General features: G+C 36.7%; 2 protein-coding genes across 16 annotated transcripts in view; one reads left to right on the forward strand and one right to left on the reverse strand.

Annotated features, from left to right (window-relative positions):
* The window catches only part of ESYT3 (extended synaptotagmin 3), a 92808-nt gene extending 71709 nt beyond the window's left edge, over positions 1–21099 (forward strand). For 2 of the 5 annotated variants that reach the window (XM_057739556.1, XM_057739559.1), the window contains one exon: positions 15151–16167. In XM_057739556.1, coding sequence (XP_057595539.1) covers positions 15151–15196 — 46 coding nt within the window. In that variant the 3' untranslated portion in view covers positions 15197–16167. Of the gene's footprint in view, positions 1–15150; positions 16170–20877 lie in introns of those variants that run through there. The other 3 variants (XR_009054354.1, XM_057739558.1, XM_057739555.1) reach the window with 3 other exon arrangements.
* Positions 1–23833, reverse strand: part of CEP70 (centrosomal protein 70) — a 91117-nt gene that overhangs the window by 5544 nt on the left and 61740 nt on the right. For 10 of the 11 annotated variants that reach the window (XM_057739563.1, XM_057739565.1, XM_057739571.1 and 7 more), the window contains 8 exons: positions 20648–20729; positions 20457–20545; positions 19225–19299; positions 12283–12388; positions 3454–3624; positions 1324–1470; positions 975–1143; positions 697–811 (listed from right to left, as the gene is read on the reverse strand). In XM_057739563.1, the coding sequence (XP_057595546.1) occupies positions 697–811; positions 975–1143; positions 1324–1470; positions 3454–3624; positions 12283–12388; positions 19225–19299; positions 20457–20545; positions 20648–20729 (954 nt within the window). Of the gene's footprint in view, positions 1–61; positions 188–696; positions 812–974; positions 1144–1323; positions 1471–3453; positions 3625–12282; positions 12389–19224; positions 19300–20456; positions 20546–20647; positions 20730–23833 lie in introns of those variants that run through there. The other variant, XM_057739567.1, reaches the window with a different exon arrangement.

Consider the following 23833-nt stretch of genomic DNA (forward strand, 5'->3'; position numbering starts at 1 on the left):
ATTAAACATTAAGAATAAGTATCAGTAATCAGTAAAACTGTCGGAAGGAGAAAAAGACCAATAGTGAGACATATGTTCCTTTTAAAAGCATCAAATATCAGAAAACTCAAGTGTCAGGTAAGGGTTCTTCTTGGAAAACTTGTAGAACGTATGGAATGTATACTTCCCATATGTTGCAGTATAAAATCTGGGGGAGGAGGGAAAGAGTACAGCTATAACGTTTTGAGATTTTAAAAAAAACATTAGGTTTTATGCTGGAGATGCCTAGCTTTTTTTAAAAAATCCTTAACATCTTCTTATCAAATAATACATATACTCAGTGATTATTTGGTGATCAGTGATTGATGGTAATGTACTAAAAACTGGACTTACTTATATGTTCTGAATTCATGTGAAGTAGCTCATAAAGTTTGAATTTCTCCATATGTAATTTCCCTTGGGAACAAGCTTATACAATAATGCTCGAGTCCTGACCCAACCTACATAAATCTATAGGCCCTAGAATCTACTTTTATCTTGAAAATGCTTGACATTCTCTCCATCCCTAAGCTGTGAGATTATTTTAGATTGTCATGTTCTTTTCAAAAATGCCATTCCAAACAGGAAAGGTAAATAACTTATGAAGTTTTCAGAGTCTTTAATTTTACCACTCTAAACATTCTGAATGATACTTTGCAACCTTTTTAAAATAAATACCTTTGGAGGTCTTCAGGTCCCAATACCTGCATAACCTGTTCATTCACATCTTCATTAACCAGCCTACACAGTTTTTCAACTGTGCTCACCAGCACACACAATGAGGTTGAACGATCTGCCAAAGAGAAATAAAAGGATATGATATTTTAAGAGAGAATTTTCAAAATCATTAAATCAAACACTTTATGCTTCAGTTAGCATTGACTTTTTAACTACTTTTCGTTGATTTATTAATAATAATTCGTAAATGGGAGGCGAAAATGACAAAGGGTCATCACCTAGTTCTAAGAGTTCTTGGAGGTTTCTCACAGCATTGTTCATTTCTCCAAGCCTAGTATAAACTTCATTCATTCGGGGATAGACTCCAGTTAAAGAAGGCACATCAAATAATTTTTGGAAGTGAGAAACAATAGCTCGCAAAATTTGAAAGTCTGGCATATTGCTGTCCTGCCCAAAAGAGAGGAAGAAAAAGATACTTTACATCTTAAAATTATTCCAAATCATTAATAAAAACTTTAAAAAGAGAAATACAGTTCTAGTAGAATATCTATATCCATATCATTATTAGTTTCTAAGATAAGAGTACATTAAAATGTGAACATTTATATAAGTATTAGGTAGTATTACCTTTTCCTTATTTTCCACTTCTTCTAATATGGTATCCACTATAAACAACAGATCTTCAACTCTGACACCTTCGTTTTCATCCTGCTTCTTTAAATTATGCCAAGGCACCAGTTCTGCAGATAGTATTTTCAAGGACTTATATAAATCCTTCATAACAAAAGAAAACAATATGCTATTACTGATTTTTAAAGTTTTCATAATAATGTTAATAAAATATAATTATGCAAGCAGGTTTAATGTATATATTAACCATCATCAGTATTTTTTTAAAAATATGATTACTGGTTTAGAAAAAGTCTGTTAAATTAGTTTTCTCTAGGCCTTACATATACATATATTGATTATCTGGAATCTGGATATTAAAATAATTATATGTTATCACAATGGACTATTACTCAGCCATAAAAAGGAACAAAATTGGGACATTTGTAGAGACATGGATGAACCTAGAGACTGTCATACAGAGTGAAGTAAGTCAGAAAGAAAAACAAATATTGTATATTAACATATGAGGAATCTAGAAAAACGGTACAGATCAACCAGTTTGCAAGGCAGAAATAGAGACAGATATAGAGAATAAATGGAAACCGAGTGGGGAAAGCAGGGGTGGGGGGGCGTGGGTTGGGGTGGGATCAATTGCGAGGTTGGGATTGCCATATATACATCACTAATAAGAAAAAAAATATCAAATTGTACACTTTAAATATATGCAGTTCATTGTATGTCAATTATATCTCAAAAAAAGTTCTAAAAATAAATAATAAAATAAAATAATTATGTTATTTATTAGTACCATGTTAAATTATTTTGAATTACTGATGAATAAAAAATAAGATTATCCTTTCTATTTTGCCCTTGATTTTTTAAATAACAGATTTATTGAGATGTAATTCACATGGCATAAAATTCATCTTAAGTGTGCAATTCAGTAGTTTTGACTTATTTACAGAGACATGCACTGATCACCATTATCTAACTCTAGAACATTTTCATCACGCCAAAAAGAAACCCTTGTACCCACTTGTAGTCATTCCCCATTTGCTCCTGCTCCCAGCCCTTGGGTAACTACTAAACTACTTTCTGTTTCTATGGATTTGCCTATTCTGAGCATTTCATTAAGAAAAATGGAATCATACAGTAAGTGGCCTTTGTGACAGGCTTCTTTCACTTAGGATATTTTCAGGATATAAAATAGATACATACCATGTTATAGTATGTATCTCCAGGAAAGTTTTTAATTTGAAAGGATGCCTAAAGTAATTCTACTTAATTTTCATGACAGCCTACTGGCCTAGATATGTTGTCCTAATCTATTCGAAACTGTGTACAAGGGGCTGGGCTCCTGGAAGTTTAGAAGTTTAAGACTGGTCAACTAATAAACATATTTACTGAGCATCTACTACGTGAATGGCACACTGCTTGGCCCTTTAGAACAATGCCGTCCAAAACAAATGCAACATGTATCATAGTAATATTGTCTAGTAGCCACATTTAAAAAAGTAAAAAGAAGTAGGTGACAATTTTAATAATATATTTAATCCAATATACCCAAAATATTATCATTTAACAGATAATAGATATTTTAATTACTTTTCTCCATAATAAGTCTTCTAAATCTGGTGTGTAATTATATTATACTTGTGGCACATCTCAACTGGGACTAGTCACATTTCATAAGTTGTCAAAAGCTACATGTGGCTTAGTGGTTACTGTATTAGTACAACTCTAGAATACAGAAAGAAATACAGGAAATTCTTACTTTCCTCAACTTCTTATTTTAGTCCTCCACTTCTTTAACACTCTCCAATTAATACCCAGACCTAATACATTAGTATCTTTAACCTTTCATTTGGTAAGAAGGCAGTTATCTATTTTAGCAATTCAAGGCAACAACAATGTCAAATAAATGTATTAAACAATAAGTGCCACCAGAATTTGAAAAAAAAGTCAGGAAGTCACAGAATAATGACACTTTCATTAATTAACATTTCATCAGTAAGGTGCAATTATAAAGAAAAGATCTATGGTTAAAGCACACCAAATATAAAACTCTGCTTGAGAATAAAAGTATACAAAGCCCATAGACTCTAACAGACTTTCAAAACCTGTAAAGAATATTCAACCCCTTACCTTTAAGGAAGCCAGTTGATCTGCCCACATTTCTATTATAGGAACAAGATGCTCAAATCCACAATCTTGAAAAAGATCTTTATTAAAATGTTGGACTCCTCCTTTGCTCTGCTTATAAATTATTACTGGAGCTCTTGGATTGTGAATAATTGAATTGATGCTACTTAATACCTTTAAAAAAGACATTGTTTTTAGCTGAAATGTTTATCACAGTCCTATCAAAATGATATATGTTAAAGGAGTGCTTTACATATCAATGTAACATCATTACTGAGTTAGAGATTCACTGGACAGGATTCACCAAGTGTCTTTCAAAGGACTGTATAGAACAAGTGGGTGAAAAATGCTGTGTTATTTTTCTTTTCTCCCCATAGAAAGCTACAGGTCTCCTGAGAATTTGATTTCTGATGCTTATTAACAAGCAGTTTTGCTGTTGTTTGGTTTAGGATGTGTATTTCAATGTTTCACTGCTGTTATATTTAAACTCTAGTTTGAATATCATTTTAATGGAAAAAAATAATTAATTCCCCTTCATTAAATTATTAATGAGCACAGGAACATAGTCTTTCTTCTCCCTCTGCCTCACACCAAAGATTAAGAAGGGCAGCATAACTCCTAAAAGAGGCCAGGGAGCTGATTTTAGCTGAGCTCCAGAAGGTCACAGCACAATCCCATTCCATGAGGGTGGAGGTGAGCCAAGGAGGATTGCATATATGTCTAGCAGTATGTATCCACACCTTGCAATAGATTGTTAGCAAAAATTACTGCAATTATTTCTCTTCCTTATATCCTCTCCCCTTTGCAATATGATACTGCAGGTTGTCCCATCAAGAAGTAGAGTATTTTCTACTCCTTGAATCTGGGTAATCTTGGGCCTTGCTTTGGCCCAAAGAAACGGATTACACTCCCTTGCCACACTGCATATTTGGAGAAGTATAGGTCAGGCATGAAATAAAGTTAAGCATAAGATAAAAACTTTGAACTGGATGAGACATTGAATTTTTTGACTGAGATTTGAATGACTTTTTCTCCCAATTTTTCAACAAGAAAATTTTGAAACATATGGAAAATAAAAAGAATGTAAACAATTAATACTGTATTATATGGTCAGGGTTCACCAGAAACAGAACCAATGGGATCTGTATGTGTGTGGGCCAAGGTGCATGAACTTACGTATTATAAGGAATATTGTATGCTAACTCACATATACGGAATCTAAAAATGGTACTGATGAACTCAGTGACAAGAACAAGGACGCAGATACAGAGAATGGACTGGAGAACTCGAGGTATGGGAGGGGGCGGGGGGTGAAGGGGAAACTGAGACGAAGCGAGAGAGTAGCACAGACATATATGTACTACCAACTGTAAAATAGTCAGTGGGAAGTTGTTGTATAACAAAGGGAGTCCAACTCGAGGATGGAAGATGCCTTAGAGGACTGGGGCAGGGAGGGTGGGGGGGACTCGAGGTGGGGGAGTCAAGGAAGGGAGGGAATACGGGGATATGTGTATAAAAACAGATGATTGAACCTGGTGTACCCCCCCCAAAAAAAAAAAAAAAAGAGGAATTGGCTCACACAATTACAGGGGCTGACAAGCCCTGAGATCTGCAGTCAGCAATGCTGGAGACCCAGAAGAGCCAACAGTATAGGTCCAGTCTGAATTCCCACAAGCTTGAGACCCAGGAAGAGCCAATGTTTCGGTTCAACATTTGAAGGCAGGAAAAAAAATTGATGTCCTAGCTCAAAGACAGTCAGGCAGACAAAAAGTTCCCTCTTCCTCGGCCTTTTTGTTCTACTCAGGACTTCAGCTGATTTGATGAGACCCATCCACTGTGAGCAGGACAATCTGCTTTACCCAGTCTACCATTTCAAATGTTAATCTCATCCAGAAACACCCCCACATACACACCCAGAACAATGTTTGACCAAATTATCTGGGCATCCTCTGGTCTAGTCAAGTTGACACATAAAATTAACCATCACAAGTCTACCCCTTGTCAACTTGGCACCCATACACTTTGCCTTAAACCATACTTAACCTCCAAATAAAGACAATAACAAGATCATGGATCACCTAACCTGATACAACTATGCTGTGTACAACCAAAAATGCACTAACCCCTCTGCCAGAAGAGGAGGTAAAGTCCTAAAGTGATGATTACTCTTCTCCTTGATACCCTGTAACTTAAAAACTATGATATAAAATTAACAATACTCAAGTGTGACATAAAGTCATTATGTTATATGATAAGAGAATAAGAGCAGAAAAAAACAGATTTGCCACATATATGTATTTACAAATATATATATACATACGTGAACATATTCATAACAAAATAAGGAGGAAATACACATGACAATTATAATCCTCATTTCTGTAAGTCATCATATGGTCACAGCTGGTATTTATCACTACTTTCTTCCACTACCTATTCTTTATTATGTTTGCCTTCAGCAAGCATCTCAGCTGGTCCTTGTTCTTTACTTGCTGGGGTAATCCAAATCTTCATTCCTGAAGGGTCTGGGCCATTAGTAGTTCTGCCTAGACCAGGTTTTGGAGTCTTCCACTGATCTTTATCACAAGGCATGGCAATACTGAGAGATGCCCTAAGGGATGTCCTGTATTCTAGACATTCTCTTCCTTTCTCTTCCTTGTGGAACAGTAGTACACTGCTCAAATTTCTGTCCGGTGGAAGGATTCCCCTTCACTTCTTTCCTTCAGGGATGTCCCAGACAGAAGATGTAGTGCTGCAGTCGTCTACTTTAATGTGGTGCCTACATACCACACACAGCCATCTGTAAACTCGGCCTAGGTCTCCCCTTCTTATGTCAATTGATCATAGGGAACTCCCCATGAGGCTATATGTGCAGGCTGGGAGAGAAGGTAGTGCAGCAAGAGTGGGAAACCACAGGCATTTGGGCCACTTCATGTAATTTATTGTGCCTTCAGGGCCTGCTTGGGCCCAATTTCATATGTACCACCTTCATTTGATGACACAGTGTTGTTGTGCTCACCTAAGTTTATGGCTTGGTGGGTCAGATAACACCCAGTTCATGATGAGTAATTCAGGCCACATAGTAACTTGGTGGCCCACCATTAAGCCTTCAGTCTACACAGGCCCAGTAGCAGGCCAAGAGCTATTTCTTAAAAGTAGTTATTTGCAGAGAATGACAGGATTTTCCTCCCAAATCCTAAGGGCCTGACTTGTGACTCACCCACAGGGGCCACCAGAGGCTCCAAGCAGCATCCGTATCTGCCTACAGCCTAAGCTGCATTGGATCTGCTGGATCCTGTCGCCCAAATGACAGAGCAGCTCACGTGGCAGCCTGGACCGATGCAGAGCCTTCTCTTGTTCTGAGCCCCACTCAAAACGAGCACCTTTTCAGTCACTCAGTAAATGGGCCGGAGTAACACATCACAGGAGGAATATGTTACCTTCAAATTCCAAAGAGGCCCACGAGGTGTTGTGCCACTTTTTTGGTTTTAAGAGGGGCCAGAGCAATAACTTATCCTTTACCTTAAAGGAATATATTGACAGGCCCACAATCACTTGAGCCCTAGAAGCTTCAGTGAGGTAGAAGACCGCTGAATTTTTGTTAGATTTATTTCCCATCCTTTAACATGCAAATGTCTTACCACTAAGTTGCTACTTCTTGCTCAGTAGGTCCAATCAGCATAACATCATCAATGTAATGGGCCAGTGTGATATCTTTTAGAAGGGAAAGGTGATCAAGATCCCTGTGAACTAAATTATGACATAGGGCTGGAGAGCGGATATACCCCTAAGCCATGACAGTGAAGGTGTATTATTGGCTTTGCCAGTTTAAGCAAACCACTTGTGGTGGTCCTTATTGACAGGTATGGAGAAAAAAAAAGACTTTCTCATCTCATTCAGAAACATTCTCACAAACAAAAAAAATAATAAAAAAAAAAAAAAAAAAAGAAACATTCTCAGAAAAACCCAGAATAATGTTTGACCAAATATCTGGGCACCCCGTGGCCCAGTCAAGCTGACACATAAAACAAACACTCACAAATACCCGCACAGTCACTACCTACACTCAGCAACTGGTAACATCTTGCCATATGTGCTCACGCCATCTATATTTTTAGCTGAACCATTTGAAGAAAATGCAGATATGATAACACTTCACTCTCATACATACTTAAGCATGTATCTCTTAAAAGCATATTTTTCTACAAAATAAAACCATTATTATAAATAAGAAAATTAACAATAATTCCCCCCACACATACCTATAGTCAATTAATATTTGACAAAGGAAGCAAAATATACAATGGAGAAAAAACAGTCTCTTCAACAAGTGGTGTTGGGAAAACTGGACAGCTGCATGTAAATCAATGAAGTTAGAACACTCCCTCACACCAGACACAAAAAATAAACTCAAAGTGGCTTAAAGACTTAAATATAAGCCAGGACACTCTAAGACTCCTAGAAAAAAACATAGGCAAAACATTCTATGACATAAATTGTAGCAATGTTTTCTTAGGTCAGTCTTCCAAATCAATAGAAATAAAAGCAAAACTAAAAAAATGGGACCTAGTCAAACTTATAAGCTTTTGCATAGCAAAAGAAACCATAAACAAAAAGACAACCTAGGTACTAGGGGAAAATATTTGCAAATGATGTGACCAACAAGGGCTTAATTCTCAAAATATACAAAAAGCTCATACAACTCAATAACAAAAAAGCAAACAACCCAATCAAAAAAAGGGCAGAAGACCTAAATAGACATTTCTCCAAAAAAGACATACAGATGGCCAATAGGCACATGAAAAGATGCTCAACATTGCTAATTACTAGAGAAATGCAAATCAAAACTACAATGGGGTACCACCTCACACCAGTCAGAATGGCCATCATTAAAGTCTACAATGCTGGAGAGCGTATGGAGAAAAGGGAACCTTCTGACACTGTTGGTGGGAATGTAAGTTGTTGAAGCCACTGTGGAAAAGAGTACAGAGGTTCCTCATAAAACTAAAAATAGAGTTACCATATGATCCAGCAATCCCACTCCTGGGCATATATCCAGAGAAAACTATAATTCAAAAAGACACACGCACCCCAATGTCCATAGCAGCACTCTTTACAACAGCCAAGACATGGATGCAACCTAAATGTCCCTCAACAGATGAATGGATAAAGAATGGATAAAGAAGATATTCCATTCCACACAATGGAATACTATTCAGCCATAAAAAAAGAATGAAATAATGCCATTTGCAGCAACATGGATGGACCTACAGATTATCATACTAAGTGAAGTGAGACAGAAAAGACAATACATGTGATACCACTTATATGTGGAATCTAAAATATGATATAAATGTGTTTACAAAACAGAAACAGACTCACAGACATAGAAAACAAACTTATGGTTATCAAAGGGAAAAGGGGGGGAGAGATAAATAAGGAGTTTGGGATTAGCAGATATAAACTACTATATAGAAAATAAACAACAAGGTCCTACTGTCAAGCACAGGGAACTGTACTCATTATCTTGTAATAATCTATACTGAAAAAGAATACAAAAAGGAATATATATATACACACACATATATAAAACTGAATCACTTTGCTGTACACCAGAAACCAACACATTATAACCAATTACACTTCAAGGAAAAAAAAAAAGAAAAGAAATAAAATTTTAAAAAAACAATAATTCCCTAATATCATCAATACCTGGACTGAACTTTAAATATATTAATATGTAGAATATGTGACTATAACCTCCTTGTCGAAAGCTATAAGGTCTACTTTATATATTATTCAAGGAGAGGAAAGGGAGACTCAAAACATCCAATTTAAAGAAAGAAAAGCCATTTCCTTATTTTCCACCATCAAGCCCAGGCTATTTGACAAATAGTTATATAAGTATAAAGACAAGATACCATTTTGATACTGAATCTTTGTCCCTATTCATACTTCAAGCTACAACTCATAGGTCTCCTGATAATATGATTTGAGATGTTCATTTTGGACATTTTGTGGTTGTTGTTCAAGAGAGTGTGTTCAATATTTCACTTCTCTTATATTTAAACACATCCTTTTAATGGGAAAATTAATTCCCCTCCACTGAATTATTATTGACAACCGAGTATATTCTTCTTTATGACTTAACCATGCTCTGATGATTGGCAGCAAAAGATGTATTAACAACGAATAAGTGGCAAAATAAACAATTCCCAGAGAGATTAGAATTTATAAGAGAAAAGTCACAATATAGGTCTCATCCTATTCAGAAAGAGTACACAGGTACTGACAAACTTTTTTTTTTTTTTGGCTGCGTTCAGTCTTCGTTGCTGCATGCAGGCTTTCTCTAGTTGCAGTGAGTGGGGGCTACTCTTCGTTGCGGTGCATGAGCTTCTCAGTGCAGTAGCTTCTTTTGTTGCAGAGCGAGAGCTCTGGGCATGTGGGCTTCTGTAGTTGCAGCACGCAGGCTTCAGTAGTTGTGGCTCGTGGGCTTAGTTGCTCCACAGCATGTGGGATCTTCCTGGACCAGGGCTCAAACCTGTGTCCCCTGCATTGTCAGGAGGATTCTTAGCCACTGTACCACCAGGGAAATTCCCTGACAAACTCTTGGTATGGGTAAAAAAAAAAAAACAGTTTTTAAGGGTAATCATTACAAGAATAGAAAAGAATTAAGATGATGATTGTCCTAACTACTTGAAGAAAAAAAAAAAGAACAAAGAAATCTCAACTTAGCATATGTCAGAAGAAAAGAATGGAACAAGAAACTGTTTAAATAGAAAACAGAAAGTAAGATATCAAGAATAAAGGCAGGTATATAAGTTGGTCTCAGTGTCCATGAATAGGTTAATTCCTCTGTTAAAAGAACAAAACCTCTCAAAGTAAATCTAAGAAACAAAATGAAAATCAGTTATATACTGGATACAAGAGAGTTATCTAAAACAAAACAGTTTTCACAAAGGTGCCTGGTTATAAAGTCAACACAGAGATGTACAAAGAACAAGCAACAATCAATTAGAAAATGTAATGGAAAAAGGATCCCATTCATAATAGTAATAAACGTTATAACTAGATAACCTAGGAAATAAACAGAACAAAAAATATGCAAGAACTAAATTTTAAAATATTATAAAACTTTACTGAAAGCTATAAAAGACCCATAGAAAATCAGAGACATATTTCTGAGTGAGATGATTCAAAACTGTAAGTGTGGGGACTTCCCTGGTGGTCCAGTGGCTAAGATTCCATGCTCCCAATGCAGGGGGCACAGGTTCAATTCCTGATCAGGGAACTAGATCCCACATGCTACAACTAAAGATCCCAAGTGCCACAATTAAAAGATTCCACATGCCACAACTAAGACCTAGCATAGCCAAATAAATAAGTAAATAAATAATTTTTTAAAAAAACTGTAAATGTGTTATTTTTCCAAATGTTAATCTAAAACATTAATTCAATTTCAGCTCATCTCAATGGGATCTATTTTTGACAAACTGTTCATACAGGAGAATAAATGTGTTAAAAATATATCCAAGGAAAAAATTTTAAAGAACAATAACAAGATACTTACCTTAAAAGGTATCAAAACCTACCATACAAATATAGAAATTTGGAGCTTCCCTGGTGGTGCAGTGGTTAAGAATCCGCCTGCCAATGCAGGGGACACGGGTTTGAGCCCTGGTCCGGGAAGATCCCACATGCTGCGGAGCAGCTAAGCCCATGTGCCACAATTACTGAGACTGTGCTCTAGAGCCCATGAGCCATAACTACTGAGCCCACGTGCAACAACTACTGAAGCCCACATGCCTAGAGCCCATGCTCTTCAACAAGAGAAGCCACTGTAGTGAGAAGCCTGCGCACCGCAATGAAGAGCAGCCCCTGCTCGCCACAACTAGAGAAAGCCCGCGCAGCAAGGAAAACCCGATGCAGCCATAAATAAATAGATTAAAAAAAAAAAAAAAGAAATTCATATAGAAATGGAAGAGACTAGAGAGTCTAGAAACAAACCTGTACACCTAAGGGAACATGGTATATGATATACAATTCATTTCAATAAAGTAGAGAAAGAATGGTCTACGAGAAACTGCAAACTCAAATGTCTATAGACGCCAGGTAAGAGCATAAGTGAGTGAAACAAGGACGGGGTGGGACTGTGGCTAACTGAAGAGCACATGCCCATATGTGACAGGGAAAAGATCTAATTCTGGTAACAACTATGCAGGAATTTGTTGCCAGATTCTCTAGAAATAAAGACAAATAAAATCTCTTAATTTAAAAAAATTAATAATTAATTCAAAGTTTAAAAAAACATGTATGGGCTCAATAAAATATGAGTGCAGGCCCAGTTCAGTCAGTAAAGTATTGGGCTTAATTGCTCATTTATTCAACAATAAATAGTCTATAAATCAAGGAAGGTTAAATCTCTATATCATATCACATGGAAAATTAAATTTCAGATGGACGAAAGACTGAAATTTTAAAAAAGCATACAAGGATTTTAAGAAATAGATTTACTTACATAATAATAACAATAGCAAAAACAGAATAAAAAGGGAAATGGCTTAAGCGGGTAGAGGATTATAAAATCAGTTGAAATCTTATCAGCTTTTCACTACCCTACTTGAACTAGGCCAAAGTCTCTTTTCAAAGGTAAGACAAATTCTAAGTCAAGTTACCAACTTCTAGCCAAGCAGGTATGTCATGGCAAGACAAGACAGGCTAGGCAACAAAAATAAAGGATACAAGCATTCCTTATCAATTGATAATTTATTATACTGCAATTATAACCAAGGTTCACTATAAACATCAGTCTTTCTGTCAACTGTTCAATACCTGAAAGTATCTATGGTCAATTAGGGCCTGCTGCTGGTTATCTCTGCTGGGCTCATCTTTTCCCTCTTTGTCCATAGCCTTTTTTTGACTGATAAGATCCTGTAATCTACAGGGGAAAAAAAAAACCAAGATAATACAAAATGCTTTACTAGACACCTGATTAAGATGACAAAACGAGCCAATGATCCAGCTAGCCTCCCAAAAGCTTTGTCATTTTACATATATATATATATGTGTGTGTGTGTGTGTTTATGTGCATTTCACACACATGCAGATATTCATACACAATTTTTTTTTTTAATTTTAAGCCATATTGACCCTGGAAAACAAGACTGTCTCAATAGACACAATATAGAAGGAATCCCTGAAAAACTAAAGGGATCAGACTGATGAAGAGAGTTTTAACCATTCCCCAACACTTGCAAAAACAGAATAAGAAAGAACTACAGTAAAGGATGAAAGCAACCTCCAAGGTGCTCTGAGCTTCACACTATAGGTAAGGGGATCAACAAACAATGGGCAGGACAAAGAGTTTGGGCACTGCAGCAGCAAGAGCTAGACAGTTTGGTCCTTCCTTCTTCATACTTCACTTGTGCCAAAGAGAAGACAAGAGTGATACCTGCCAGTGAAGAGGGCATGAAAACACAAGAGACCATTGTCCCAGGTGGCTACCAGAACCCTGGGGGAAAGTCTCTTTGTCTGGAAACTTAGAAAATAGGAGTGTATCCACCTAGTAGCCCTTCTCCAAACATCTCTAAAGTCAGGCTGTAGTAGACATTTCCCCCCCACGCACTATGCCTTCGAAAAAAGTCTCTTTAACCCACATCAAATTAACCATCTTAAATCTGAATGTGCCTATCAGTTCCCTGTGGAACCCTGACCCAATAAACTGATTCCATAACTCATTAATAAGCTTGACTTGCTGTTTGTAAAACAGAATAATGATATTCTATCATGTCATTTGCCTACTAAAAACAATGGCTTCCCACTGCTTTGTGAACTAAATCTAAATCTCCTTGGGTTTGAACTTCTCCATGCTGTTAGTCCTAACCCAATATTCCTCCTGTCTCCTTTCTTATCTCATCTCTTATTACCACTTTACAATTATCTCTTCCACTCACATGTATTCCCCTTGATCTTCCCTCAACTGCTTTTCTCTGCTCTCTGATGAGCATATGCCAAAAACAAACAGAATTAGCTCTAGGTAAAAAGTCAACTTCCTTCCTCTAGTAGACACAGAGACCTCACAATCTATTTTCCACTTGACTTCCCATCTATTTACCATATTCACATACTTCACAGTTTTGTCTAAAGGCAGTGCCAGGAGCATACTGTCTAGAATACAAAAGTGATACAGAAATGCCAACAACTCTCTAGTGGGACTACAAGTAAACCGACATTATCTGAATTTAAATGTTAGTTAACCTTTCGTTCAGGTGAAAAAGTTTAACTTATCAATGAACTGTTTGCAAGTATGGTTAATAAATATTATACTATGGATATACAACATTTTAGCTGCCAGTATAGTAACCTAAATATGTCACTGCAGGTACTAGCTTATAGTCACTCTGGGAAGTGAAATGTGATTCAATTAACTAGGTGAATAAAGAGACACCCTCAATTTAATAATGATGATAACTGACTATATATATTGGGAGCCTGGTGATGATGGTAACTCGTATTTACTGAGAACCTTCTCTATGCAGGAACTCTTCCATGCACTTCACATGTATTAATTTATTTAATCCCATTGTTTTTCTAAATTTACAGAAGGTAAGGATTAGTAAAAGCTTGGGACTCATGGGAAATTGACCTTTGGTTCACCTAGTCTTACAGTAAATATATGCCATAACATAATACTCCTGAAAACTTTTGTATTCTGCAAAACCGCATATGCGAAAATAATAGGGTTCAGGAGAAAAGTGTCAGAAACCAGACTATTTAAAACTGATGCAGCTTTATAACTAGACAACTAACAAAAACAATAATTGGTGCCTCAGGAGATAAGTTAAACAGCTCACATATGTCTGGAGGTTGCCTCAGACAATATCACAGAATGCACAGCCAACAGAGCAGAAATGTTGGCTTGAGGATGCCAAGACTATGAAGAGGGAAGTGGAGCTCCTGGTCAAAGAAACTGAGGTTACAATAGGTGAGGAAAGAAGAGCAATTTGCTTCCAGCCTACAGTCTGTCTAATGCTGAGGGTCAGGGAGGGAGCCCTGGGTGCAGTTTATCATTTTAAATTTTCTTAAGACAGAGCTGAAAGGGCAAGGGCCTATGTACTAGCAAAGCTTTCCCCTTCCTGAGGTCTATACTACACTGCTATTCTAACTCCTTATACCTAGGAAAAAAATCAAGTGTAAACAATGCAACTATGTTACACTATTAATTATTCCTTTATTTTCCAATTGCATATGACTTAATTGGTGTTTTAGAAACCTGTGTTTGAGCGGAATATGCTGTACTCAAAAACATTCCAGTGCTGTTTTGTAGTTTCCAGAGTTGTGAGCAGAGCCTGAAGGCCATAAAAATCCCCTAAAATGGCTAAGGAATTCTTCACATACTTAGCAGACACACATTCCACATAGCTAGCAGCAATAGCTATGTTTCTCTGTGGAGTCTGAGAAATCCAAAAACTGCACTTTCAACTTAAAATACTGTGTTATCTCCTTTTCTATAGCCACCCCTATGAGATACGTTTCTATATACAGACACGTTATAGCTTTTAACTGTGTCTGTTGAAGGCTTTCCATAATCTCAAGGTGACTCCCGTTCTGGAGTTCTCTTTGGGGGATGAATGGGGGAGCCTTAACAAACACTTTTTCCACTCTGACTCAGTATTTTTCCACTTCCTGCTCTTCCCCTAGGCCCATGAAACAACAGGAGTCATCTGTGCAGCATGTCACTGACTGACCCTTACCTGCTGCCATTCCATGGGGAAAAATGCAACACCCAGGAGCCAGTCCGTTTTTTGGCCTCTTGCTTATATTATTGCAGTAAGTAAATAAAGCCTTGAATGTTAATTTCAGTTTGGCTCCTTGTCCAAACTGATCACTTCAACTCCTGTCAGCTCAACACCAGGGTGATGAGATTCTGATTTTGTTTTCCTCTAGTAAAATATAAATACCACTGAAAATTTTAATGGAATTAGTGTAGTACCTTCGGTGATCTTGCACTGGCAAGACTTATTTGATCACTTCCCAGGAACAGAATTTTAGAACCAACTTGTTTGTAATATCAACTCAAACAGGAAGTTTTCCCATATTAAATTAACATCATTTGATACTGAAGACTGGTGAGTTGAAAGGTAACTACAGACTAAAGACAAAATTTTAATTTTCTCTAGTTATAAAAGGGAAAGAGACTTTCCCTTCCTTTTCTTGCAGCACTTCCTTTGGAAAACCTGTAGTTGTAAATCCTTCCTCTCTAAGAAGTAGGTAAATCTTACTAAAATTTACCTAAGCCTCATGCCAATTTTATATCCTAGCAATGTCTTTCTTGGGAGCCTTAGAACAACTTCTGAAAGGTGGACATCAGGGAACAGGGTGCCTTGTCTCCTTTTCCCTGTTGGAGCTTAGCCTAGGCTCCTGGCTCTAAATTGTAACTTTCTCCTTGTCATGAAGGTACAATAAGTTTTATTTTTCCTTTGGCTAAAGACAATGCACATGTACATAATGGACTGCATATCTGCCTGGCATTATTAAAAGGCGAGACTTTTTTCAGTCTCTAAAATCTCTTTAGCAGATTGCCTCTAATGCATACTGCAGTCTGGCTGGATATTTATTCCAACTGTTATATAAAACTGTTTCTTTTTTTCCCTGCATATGTGGAGAGGAGTCACTGGGATGACAGGAGAATTTTATTTTTGATTATTTCCCTAACATCAGTAGTTCTTTGAAAAAAATATTCTACCTCTGCCCCTGCAGAAAATAAAAATTGAAAAGTTTTACATTGAAAAAGTTTTCTTCATTGGGTGCTTTGTTTGGTTTTAATTATTAGTGTGGTGGTTAAGAGTTTGAGCTTGAGAGTCCAAATGCTTGGGTATGGATCTGATTTCTTTCCAAGTTCTTCCACGTACCACCTGTGCAACGTGGGCAAGTTAGCTAACATTCCTAATTCTCTGTTTTACATCTAGCTACCACAAAAGATCCAAACTTAAAGACAAATTAATGACAGATTTTTTAAAATTCCAAATGTAAATTTCTAAAAACCCAAATCATTTCTTCAAAATTCAACAGAAACATATAGCAGGGATTGGTTCTGAATCACAAGTTTAAAGTCTAATAGTGAAGTTACTCTAAAAACCAGATCCCAGATGAATAACAAAAAACACATACACAGTCAATTCTCATTATTCATGGTAGTTGTATCCTATAACGTCACCATACACACTGAATTAGTGAAGACTGAACCACTGCTCCCAGGGGAAATACAGGGTCAGGTTCCTGCATGCCTCTGGTCACATTTTCCTCAACTGAGCAATATATAACCTTGTTTTATGTGCGTTAACGTTTAAAGACACATTTTTAAATATTGCTGTTTCATTAACATGGGACTCATGGCTAACAGTACTATAACTCATGCCTTAATGAAGTTTCTCTAATACATGTATATTCTCTGTAAGGTATATCACAGCCTTCTTGTGTGTAGAATACTAGGTAGCACTTCAATACCAAGATTTGGGACCATCTTGGAGAAATCACCAACAAAAAGCAAAAAATGAAAAAATAAAAGTGGCATATGACAACAAAAAGAATGACTGTTTATGAAAGCTGAAACAGAAGGACAGAGCATCACCTTGTTCAATAGCTGAAAATGTATATATTGGGCATGTCCATGAATGATTGTGAAAGTGCCACCACTACTTATTTTGGGATTAAAAACAAACTTTAGCAGGTAGGCAAATTCACAAATACGCAATCTATGAATAATGAGGAAATGACTAGATATCCCTATGAATACATGTGCATGCACTTATATGTGTGTGTGTATCTTTACTGATACACTTACACTGAAGTCAATAAGATTCCTTTGAAGGGGATCAGGATATGCCACTCCAAAAGATGCCACTTTGAGAGAGTTCCCTGGTGGCCTAATGGTTAGGATTCTGAGCTTCCCTGCTGTGGCCCAGGTTCAATCCCTGACTGGGGAACTGAGAGCCCGCAATCTGCATGGTGTGACCAAAAACAAAAACAAACAAAAAACTCAAAATATGCCACTTTGACATAGAAATCTTTTAAGCTGAAGGAATCTGAGAAATGGCAGTGCAGGAAGGACTCTCTGAAGCAGACCATAAGAGCCTCATGTGACAGGTGCCCTCCCTGTACCCAGAGGAAAGGAGCATCTTTATCTCTGAAGATGAGGCATCTGAATTTCCCCCAGTTTATTACCCTTAGCTTGTACCCTTTTGTACTATCACATTTTCCTACAACTTTCCACTCTTCATCAAACCTAGTATTAAAATGCTCAGGCTTAACTGTTTCTTCGAGTCTTCATTTCTTCTCAGGTCAGGTAAAACTTACATTAAATAAATTTATACACTTTTCTCATGTTAATCTGTCTTTGTCAGTTTAATTTTCAGGCCCAGCCAGAAACCCTAAAAGGGCTGAGGAGAAGCTTTCCTCCCCTACACCTTCTCCTCTGACTTTTTATCTCCCTTATATCCTCCTTTTCCCAGCTGGTCCTTGACCAATTTTCCTATCTCAGTTAATGCTCCAACAACTACCTAGTTATTCAGGACTAAAACTTAGTCCTGATTAATTGATTTTTTGTTTTTTTAAGTTGAGTCTTGATTCCCACCCCCACCCCCCACAGGTGTCTATATCCCCAATCCATCACCAAGTCCTATCAGTTCTACCTCCAGTACTGCCACCTTTGACCATGTCACCACTTCTTGTCCAAACTCATACGATAGCAACTCTCACACTATTTTACCTTTAGTACTTATACTATATCAAAATTGTCTTATTTTTTCATTGCCCTTCCCCCTTTACATAACCTTCATGAGAGCAAGAACCTTTTCTATTTGGTTTACCACTGTAATTTCAGTATCCAGAATGCCAAGCAGATAGGAAGAGGTACTATAGGTACCCAAAATGCCAAGCAACAGTAGGAAGGGAAAAAATATTAATTGAATGAATGAATGCAACCTTTCGAAGCCTTCCACTTCTCTTTTCTTTTTTAGTTTTCCTTCCCTACTATCTTAATTTAACTCAATATGTAATTCCTGGATGGCCAGAATACTTGCCTTTCACTGTGGCATGTGTTGCCCTAAGGAGGAAACAGCTGTTGCTGAAAATTGAATCAACATACGCTAATACAATTGATTTGATACATCTAATGCATACTTTAGCTCATGTCATTTTTAAAATATTTCCTCTCAATGCTCACTACACTAGTTCAAGTCCCATTCCCTTGAATCAAAGAGTACATATAGCTAATCTTCAGAAAACACTATCACTATTTGAGAAGCAACTTTTTGAAACTCCTCTGCGTACATGCTTTTCAAAGTCATAAAAGAAAGGTGGTGATAAGAATGGCTCACTGCATTCATTCTGGTATCTTCAGTTTTAAAATATGGTGAAGCTATGTATTATTCAGGTCATGACTACCACCAACAAAAATTTGGGCCTTATCACCTCTAGTTTCAATGATTCTCTTGCAATTCCTCTATGACTCCCAAAGACAACTTTCTAATTAAAATCTGTGCCTTTTATCAGACAATTACCTTTTCCTTGTTCTTATTTAAGATGAATATATAGCCAAATCCAATACAGTAGAAACTTTTAAAACTGTGGAACCAGAAATATCCCTTTTTAATGTCATTTCCCCCATCAGCCTAGTAATTTTAAGCCACAGCCACTGAGGTAACCTGACAGGTAATGAAAATAAGTAAGATACAAAATCCTAATAACTTTGTAACATTGGTAAAATATAATTACTTGATGCTTTTCTTAAGGGCTTTCTCCAGCTTCTTCACCTGTTGTTTATAAAGTCTTAATTCATGCTGTGTGGGCCTGTAGAAAATAAATCATGTTGAATGCATTTATTTTTATTTAATAATACTATACCATAAAGATATTTAATAATAAACAAGAGTTTACCCGGTTATTTGTCACAAATATGCTTTAAAATTCTTAAAATATTTCATGATTGCTAATGAGGTAGTTACTGGCCATTGAGTTTCTTCTGTGTATTCCCTGTTTGAAAGTTTCTACGCATTTTTGTTATTAATCTACTACTTGTTTTTATAGTGAATTATCTCAAATATACAGACAAGAATACAGAATAGTAAAACAAATAGTGGTATGTCCACCCTTTAAGCTTTATTAAAGTTGAAGAGTAACTTGTTTCAAATATTTTAATTAAAACATTATACAGGTACTTAAAACTCCATATGTGTCCCTTATTACTGTCTTTGCTCTCCTTCCCATACCACAGGTAAGCACTATCCCAAATACACTGTTCATTCTTCCCATGCATGCTTTATACATTTTTACCTCATATTTATATAAACATCAATTTATACATTACTATGCAGCAGGCTTTTAAACTATATAGAAGTGGTTTTTATTGTAGGTATCAGTCTCCTCTCCATTAAAGCATAAGCTTTATGAGAATAAGGTATTTGTTTTGCTCATTATATATCATCCCAGAACTTAGGACCATGTCTAACTTACAATAGGTATTCAACAAATATTTGTTGACTGAAAAAAGACTCAACAGTGTACATTCCTTATTACTCTGTCAACACGTAGAATGCCATCCTTTTGTGGCAGTATGCTGTACATAAATAAGCCTTTCTGTTGTATGCAATTGAAATTTTTTAATCCCCCCCAATACAGGCATATGATGAATAAATAAGGCATTCTAAAGTAATTTGGAAAAAAATTAAAATAAAGTTATTTGGAAAAGGGAAACCTGCTGGCCTAAGATTGAATCTATTCTGAGTTCCTACCCAGTTTTATCTCCTTCCTATTTTCTCACTTCCCTTGCCTATGTATGTATTTTTGTTCTTTCCATCATATGAGACAAATGACTAAAATGAGTATAAGAATATGATGTCCCCAACATTAGTTTTAGAGTAAAGGGGACGGAATGATTTACTTAACATTCAAAATTCCAGTTTATGCTTATACAAAAGTTAAATAAAAATGTCTTAAGTTTCTCTCACCTGGTTTCCAAATCTTTCTGGAGATTCAGCTTTTCACTTAAAAGTGCATCAATCCTAGATTTTGATTCCTTGAGTTGATTCTGTAATGACTGCACACATTTCATAAAAAAACAGTTAACTTTCATAGGAGATTATTCAGATTATTATTTTACTTTACAATAAAGTATTTCTCAGTCATATAATCCCCATACCATTAGAAGGCCTTTATAAGTGGGTGAAGCACTCAGACTTCTGTAGTCTTCTTCTGACTGACTGTCATTTTCTTTATATTGCCTATGAAAAGATACATGCAGTGCATTTATGAAAAATTTATCTTCAAAGAAAAAAACTCTAGCTAACAAAAATTAAATCAATACAATAAGGGTTTGATAACCTAAACATGAACTAAAACTTAAGCCAAATTTCCTACTTATTTTCACAGAAAGTGGTATTAGAACACCCTACTGGGACTTCCTGGGTGGTGCAGTGGTTAAGAATCTGCTTGCCAATGCTGGGGACACAGGTTTGGTCCCTGCTCCAGGAAGATTCCACATGCTACGGAGCAACTAAGCCTCTGTGCCACAACTACTGAGCATGCACTCTAGAGCCCGTGAGCCATAACTGCTGAGCCACTGTGTCACCACTACTATAGGAGCCCATGCACCTAGAGCCCATGCTCTGCAACAAGAGAAGCCACCACAATGAGGAGCCTGTGCACCACAATGAAGAGTAGCCCCCACTCGCTGCAACTAGAGAAAGCCCGTGTGCAGCATCGAAGACCCAACACAGCCAATGAATACATAAATAATTTTACGTATATAAAAAAAGAACACACAACTTACTACCTACTACTATAGTATATATCTGTTCACTGATGCCTTAAATGGAAGGTAAGATCCATGAAGAGCAGAACTTTGTCTTGTTCACCACTATATCTCACTGCCCGGAAGAATATGGGGCATAAGAGGTGGTGAAAAAACACTTGTTGAATGAATAAACAAAGCATACTGTTTTTTTCCTTCTAGTACCTTTAGGTCACCTGAACACCTATATAAAAAAATTCAGAAGTGGACAAGGCCACAGATTTAGTGGCCCCGATTGAAATCTTGACATCACCATTAACCAGTTGTGTTATTTGAGTAGGTCAGTCTCTCAGAATTTATTTTCTTATCTGTAAAACAGAGATAATTTCTGTCACATCTACCTCACAGAATTGGTGTTAAAAGTAAACAAAAGAGGGAGGGGGCGGGGGGTGAAGGGGAAGCTGAGACGAAGCGAGAGAGTAGCACAGACATATATATACTACCAAATGTAAAATGGATAGTCAGTGGGAGGTTGTTGTATAACAGGGGGAGTCCAACTTGAGGACGGAAGATGCCTTGGAGGACTGGGGCGGGGAGGGTTGGGGGGACTCGAGGCGGGGGGAGTCAAGGAAGGGAGGGAATACTGGGATATGTGTATAAAAACGGATGACTGAACTTGGTGTACCCCCCAAAAAATAATAAATAAAAAAAAAAGTAAACAAAAGATATCAAAACATTCTGTGAGCTACAAAGTACTACCAAGTCAGTATTAATTTTTTTAAAAACCCTAAAACACTAACACTGGGCTGTCCTATATGGTAAACACTAACTACATATGGGCAATGAGCACTTGAAGTATGGCTAATGCAACTGAAGAACTAGACTTTCAATTCTATTTCATTTTCTTTAAAATTAAAATTTAAAAACAAGCAATGTAAAATATTCTTCTGCTAAACACAACTTTATTGCTTAAGACTACATTCAACTTTCATGCATCATGTTAATGTATTAATGCTGTGGTCTAGTTGTGCACTGGGTACACACGTGGTTTGTAATACTATATACAAGCACACCACGAGTCTAGTCAGTATCAATGGATTGATTCAGTTAGAATTTTTTTTTCCTATATACCAACATAACATTGTAAGGTGTTTGTTCTGATACTATATTTATGGTGACATCTACATAAAATAATAAATAAATCAATTATGATTTAAGTATAAGAACTAAACTTTTTTTAGTTTGAAAAATAATTATGGACAGACTTGAAACAGAATCAAGTGGAAATGATAACATCTGAGACAGTACAATAACTGGAACAGTAAAGAAAAGAGACAACATATGTCAAAAAATTCCTAATGAATGCTACTATACGATGCTGCAGAATAAACTTCACAAAAAAAAACAGATAAACTGAACTTCATCAAAATTAAAACATTCCTGAGCTTCAAAAGACACCATCAAGAAAAAAGAAAACTCACAGAATGGGATAAAATATTTGTATATCTGATTAAAAAAAAAACTTGTATCCAGAATTAATAAAAAACTCTTACAATTCAACAAAAGACAAAAAAGTCACTTTAAAAATGGGCAACACAGGGAAGAATAACTGCAGAGAACTCTCACAGAGCTATGTATCAGAGTCTCAGACTCAGCTTCGTCCGACTGTCTGCAACTGCCATTGCTGGACACCTCACACCAAACTACAAACAAGACAGGAACACAAACCCACCCATCAGCACACAGACTGCCAAAAGCCGTATTAACCTCACAGATACCCTAAAACACACCACCTGACACCACCCTGCTCATCAGAGAGAAAAGACACAGAGCCACACACTGGAAAGCAGGCACCAGAACCCCCCACCAGGAAGCGTACTCAAGACACTGGACAAACTCCACCACAGGGGGCAGAGGGCAGAAACAAGAGGCATTACTACCAGGCAGCATAGGGAAAGCAGACAGCACATCCTATAAATTAGACAAAATGAGAAAACAAAGAAACACCATGCAGGCAAAGGAGCAGGGAAAAACACCAACAAGACCAAATAAATGAAGAGGAAAAAGGAAAATTGCCTGAAAAGAATTCAGAGTAATGATAGTAAAGATGATCCAAAATGTCAACAACAAAATAGAGAAAATACAAGAAACAGTTAACAAGGACTCAGAAGAACTAAAGAGCAAACAAACAGTAATGGACAACAAAATAACTGAAATTTAAAATACTCTAGATGGTATAAACAGCAGAATAACTGAGGCAGAAGAATGAATAACTGAGTCGGAAGAGAGAATGGGGGAAATAACTGGCACAGAGCAGGAAAGACAAAAGAGAATAAAAAGAATGGAAGACAGTCTCAGAGACCTTGGTGATAACATTAAGTGCACCAACATTCAAATCATAGGCATCCCAGAAGAAGAAGAAAAAAAGAAAGGGTCTGAGAAAATATTTGAAGAGGTTATAGTGGAAAAATTCCCCAACATGGGAAAGGAAATAATTAATCAAGTCCAAGAAGCACAGAGAGTCCCATACAGAATAAACCCAAGGAGAAATACACCATGGCACATATTAATCAAACTAATGAAAATTAAACACAA

This window comes from Hippopotamus amphibius, chromosome 6 (assembly GCF_030028045.1).
Source record: "Hippopotamus amphibius kiboko isolate mHipAmp2 chromosome 6, mHipAmp2.hap2, whole genome shotgun sequence".
NCBI classification, from domain to species: domain Eukaryota; kingdom Metazoa; phylum Chordata; class Mammalia; order Artiodactyla; family Hippopotamidae; genus Hippopotamus; species Hippopotamus amphibius.